Source organism: Entamoeba dispar, genomic scaffold, assembly GCF_000209125.1.
Source record: "Entamoeba dispar SAW760 scf_1105229458353 genomic scaffold, whole genome shotgun sequence".
Lineage (NCBI taxonomy): Eukaryota > Evosea > Mastigamoebida > Endamoebidae > Entamoeba > Entamoeba dispar.
In genome coordinates this window covers 1-4,954 of record NW_001853150.1, presented here as the reverse complement: position 1 = coordinate 4,954, position 4,954 = coordinate 1, and the positions used below count along the sequence as shown (strand labels likewise).

Below are 4,954 nucleotides of genomic sequence, written 5' to 3'. Positions count from 1 at the left end.
TATGAATCAGTAAATCATGAATGGGTAATAGAAGCACTAAAATAATTTAATGTAGAGGGTGTCATCATAGACATTGTAGAAAGTATGATGAACAGATTGAAGATATTCATATGATATAAATATAATGAATATCTAGGATGTATTAAACTGAAGAGAGGAATTTTACAAGGTGATTCATTATCATTTCTACTCTTCATCATCAAAATGAATATAATTTCTCAAATCATAGAAGAGAAGTTCCCAAAAGCAAACCATACATTGTATATAGATGAATTGAGAATAATGACACAAAGTAATGAAGAAATGGGAACAATCCACAATGAGATTAAACAAATAATAAGTGGAATAGGGATGGAGACAAATGAGAAGAAATCATGAATAATATTAAAGAACATTAATAAAATACCAGATTGAATGCAAAACATCATATTAATTGAAGGAGAGGACTTGTATAAATATTTAGGAGTATGGCAGTCAGATGAAATTAATGATACATTCAATTGTAAAATCATCAAAGAAAAGATGATGAAGAAAATGGATGAAATAAATACTGATGAATGTAGTAATAGAAGTTATATTACAAGAATTAATACTGAAGTAATACCAATCTTCAGATATTCAGCATCAGTAGTAAATTGGAAGGTAACTGACCTAGATAGAATGGGTTTTGAGATAAGAAAATATTTAAGAAAGGTAAAATACATTGTTGTAACTCCAAAGACCGTCTATATGTCCCTATAAATGAAATGGGTGAAGGATTAATAAGCCTAAGGGACGAATATGTTAATGAATTAATTAGAACAGTAATGTACTATTGTACAAGAGAAAGTGAAATAGGAAATAACATATTAGATAGATGGTATTCAAAGAAATGAATATGGAATAGAAATAAAAAATCACTAGGTCATAAAATCGCAGAGACTCAAATAGAAGAAATAATAAATGAAGTGAAAATAAAAAAGAAAAAGAAGTAGTATTAAAAATAAAGAAAATAATGACCGACCAATACATCAAAAAATGGAAGTCCCATCAAACAAGTGGACATTTTAGAAGATGGTTCGAGTCAAAATTTGTAGATAAAACTACTACAATCAATGCGTGGAAGTCCGTCAATATAAAGAAAAATGCATTTCTCCAATTAACCAAAATGCAAGATGGAGTAATATTTAGTGGGTACAGGAAAGATAAAATATTAAAAAATGAAAGATTGAAGTACTGCCCACTTTGTAAAGACAAGATAGCCACAGTAGAACACATTCTACTATCTTGTATTTGTCATAAAAAATCACAAATGAGAAACATGACCATATTGGCATCATCATATGGGATAATAAGAAAATACACATTAAATAAACAATACAAGAAACTCCCATATGAAACAGTGTTCCAATACAATGACATCACTATGATATGGAACAAACAAATAATGCCAAAAAGTGATGGACTATATCATAAAAGACCAGACATATATGTACTAGATAAAAAGAATAAAACTGGTCTAATATTTGATATGACTATTGTGGCAGATCATAATATTAATGGAGCCTATTGGAAGAAAAGAAATATGTACAAAGAATTAAAAAATAGGGTAATGAAAATAGAGAAATTAAAGGATGTCAAAATAATTGCAGTAGTAATTTGGATTAATGGGCTAGTAAATGCCGAAAGTATTAACTTAATTAAACAATTAAAAGTCGAAAATGACATCATTAAAGAAATTAAAAACCTTGTAATTAAGAATATGATGGACGTCATGGAACACTGTGGAGATCACAACCAAACATATGTAGTTGAACTACAAGACGAAGACTCAGGGGTGGGATTAGTCTCCGGTGAGGCAGGAACAATAGACACAAGTTCTATTAATACTTAATTAACTATTTTTTAATTATTTATCTTTAACTTCTCTCTTGTTTGTTCTCCCTCCTCTTTTTTTATTCTCTTATTTTTATTCATTTCTCATTTAATATATTATTTAATTATTTCTACTATGATATTATTGTTTATTTTATATTTTACTTGATAGCAATTCATTTTACATTGAACAAAATAAGTGAATAAATTATTACATAAATAAAAATCACAAAAATGAGTAAAATATTTTACATCAATAGAACAAAGTTGATTATTTTGCACCATTAGATCAGACACTTTTTTATTGGTTGTTTATCATTCATCTCATTTATTATTGGTATTTTATATTCTAATATTCATTAAAACACTCTATTGGTATTGTTTTATTTTGTTTTAATTCTTCAACACATCTACATTTATAAAAACAACCAATTCCAAATGATGTAAATGATGATAGTATATTAAATGATGTTAATGATGAACGTTCATAAAAACAATAACATCATATTATTTGAAATTCATATTGTATGTTATTCAATATGTATTTATATCATATTATGTATATTCTATATTTTTACATATATTTCATTCTTCTTTCTCTTTTAAATATAATGAATAACTAATATCATACCATATTACATATTTAAATAATCTTCCATCTTTAAATATTTCATCATTTTCATTATAAGTATGAAATGTTTCAATATTAGTAAATAATTTTCTTGAATATTCATTTAAAGGAATTGGATTAAAATGAAATCGTTCAATATTTCCTTGAAATCTTTTAATTCCTATTTCTAAATTAATAAAATCTTTAATATCATTAAAGTACATTGATGTTATCATTATTTCATTATATCCTAATTTCATTATTGATTTGTTGTTTCTTGTTGTATTTTCCATTTTTATTTTATTTCAACTTAAAATATTTTTAAGATTTAAAAAAAATCTATTTTAAAAATAGTAATTATTCGATTTTTTTATTTTTCTATTTTTAAGTTATGATAAATAAAAAATTTGAATGAAACATCCACTTTTCACTATCATCTTTCATTTTCTGATTATCTCTTATTGGTCTTGTTTTTTAGAGTGGTCAAATGACTTACCATTCAACATAATGAATGTTGTTAATCAAAATCAATCAATTAATCAAAAGAAATGATTTATGATGAATAAAAAGATAACAAGAAATGATAATAATAAATAATGTGATTTATTGTCAAATAATCATTTCAAATGATATAACAACAACAACCTAATCACGTTGTTGATTAAAACTAATTATTTCATATGATGATTACATTCTAAACATATTCCTGTTGATTTTAAACATGTTGAATGATAACTATGACCACATCCAAATACATTGATTAATTCATCCTTTTCTTTATGACAAACAACACATTCTTTTGTTGTAATAATTCCTTTTTTTAATTCTTTGTTATGTTGTTGTATTGTTTGGTTTAGTTGTTCATTTGAAATCATTTGAAGTGTTTTGTACATTGTTAATTTCGATTGGCTTTGTTTGATTAAATCACTTAACACCTTTCTTAATAAAACTCCTTCTGTGATTTTACAACAAAATTCACTTCTTTTATTGGTATATTTGAAATTTCTATTTCAACTATTTCTCGATACACTTTCTTGTATTCTTCATAACATTCATTTCTTCTCTTCATTATTTCATTACATCTCTTCATCACTTCAACACATTCTTCATTTCTAGTTATATCTCTTAATCCAAATGTTTCACTTACTTCTTTGAGATCTTCCATAATTCATTCATACATTTTAGTTATTTCTTCTTCCTTTTCTTTCTTCTTCATTTTGATTTTGATTTTGTTTGTCTATTTCATTTAAACATGTGATACTTCTGCTTTGAAGATTTCTAAAACATTCTTTAATTTCTCCTTTCTTTCTTCTAATCATCAATATTGTTCTTTCTTCTTTATATTTCAATGTTCAATAACTTTATCCATATCACATGTTTTTCTATCGATGATTTGTCGTATTTCTGTGGTGTCTTTCTTCATTTCATAACAACTCTCAATCACTTTCATAACAATACATCTCATATTTCTTTGAATGATTGGATTTGCTTCATTCATCATTATTCTTCCATACTCATAAATGATTTCATATGGTGTGTTTGGTTGAACTAAACAATATAATCCACAACTTGCAAAATATTTAACTCCAATATTCATTGTTTTCTTTATATCCATTTCATACATTTTTTTTGTGAATTTTTTAACTGTTTTCTCAATACTTTCTCGTTCTAATCCTTTTCGTATCCATCTTTCTATCTCATTCCATGCATCTCCTTTTTGGATAATAACCATTGTCATTAACCCATCACGTGCTGTTTCATTTTCATTTAATCTCCGTAATATTTTCTTATTATTAACTGTGAATGCTGCTTTAACTATTTTATCTATTTTCCACTTCTTTCTTTATCACATTCTTTAATTCCTTCATTACACATTTCTTCATCTTCTTTATTGTAATCTTTTGATGTTAAAACATTAAATATAGCTTCTTTCATTCCTCGTTCTCCATATTTCATTCTAATCACTTCTCGTGCTGCACTTTCTTTAACTTCTGTGATTGGACTTTTCATTATTTCTATTAATCCTTCAATAACTTCTTTCTTCTCTCCAATATCTCTCAACACATCTATTGTTTTGTCTTTACAAATAATAATTCCTGCTTCAATTAATGTCATTCCATATGTATTATTAAATACTATCTTAATTATTTCTTTATCATCTCCTTCTGCATTACATCGCTCTGCATTTGTGATAAGCATTTCAATATTGTTCTTCATGCTTTCTTCAATTAAACTTGTTGGTGTGATTCCATGTTTGAGAATGTTATGTGAAACAATGCGAAATGCTTCAATTGTCTTTTTCCCTAATGACCTATACATTGTGAAAATAGTAGAATATCTTGAATATTCAATACATATACTGATCACAGATGCAATATCTAATATATTTGAATAACATCCTATTATTCTTTCACTTATTGTACTATCTTTATTTTTCAATCCCATCACAAATATTTCCCATCATTTTTCTTATTTATTTCAATTTTCCTT

General features: G+C 25.8%; 3 protein-coding genes across 3 annotated transcripts, besides 5 other annotated features; all 3 read right to left on the bottom strand.

Moving 5' to 3' along the window:
* Positions 1 to 1,886: a repeat region.
* A 75-nt stretch (positions 1,887 to 1,961) lies between these two features.
* Positions 1,962 to 2,018: a sequence feature (AT_rich).
* A 332-nt stretch (positions 2,019 to 2,350) lies between these two features.
* Positions 2,351 to 2,444: a microsatellite.
* Positions 2,440 to 2,757, bottom strand: EDI_032160 (uncharacterized protein; the record flags this gene model as incomplete). The annotated part of the gene is made up of 1 exon (XM_001734514.1): positions 2,440 to 2,757. One exon carries the CDS (start codon positions 2,755 to 2,757, stop codon positions 2,440 to 2,442), a length of 318 nt encoding a protein of 105 aa, XP_001734566.1.
* Positions 2,700 to 2,786: a microsatellite.
* Positions 2,787 to 2,790: 4 nt separating this feature from the next.
* Positions 2,791 to 2,873: a sequence feature (AT_rich).
* A 936-nt stretch (positions 2,874 to 3,809) lies between these two features.
* Positions 3,810 to 4,202, bottom strand: EDI_032150 (uncharacterized protein; the record flags this gene model as incomplete). Its single annotated transcript, XM_001734513.1, has 1 exon — positions 3,810 to 4,202. The coding sequence occupies one exon, from the start codon at positions 4,200 to 4,202 to the stop codon at positions 3,810 to 3,812; it is 393 nt and encodes a 130-aa protein (XP_001734565.1).
* Positions 4,203 to 4,288: 86 nt separating this feature from the next.
* On the bottom strand, positions 4,289 to 4,909 carry EDI_032140 (uncharacterized protein; the record flags this gene model as incomplete). The annotated part of the gene is made up of 1 exon (XM_001734512.1): positions 4,289 to 4,909. One exon carries the CDS (start codon positions 4,907 to 4,909, stop codon positions 4,289 to 4,291), a length of 621 nt encoding a protein of 206 aa, XP_001734564.1.
* Positions 4,910 to 4,954: the final 45 nt, after the last annotated feature.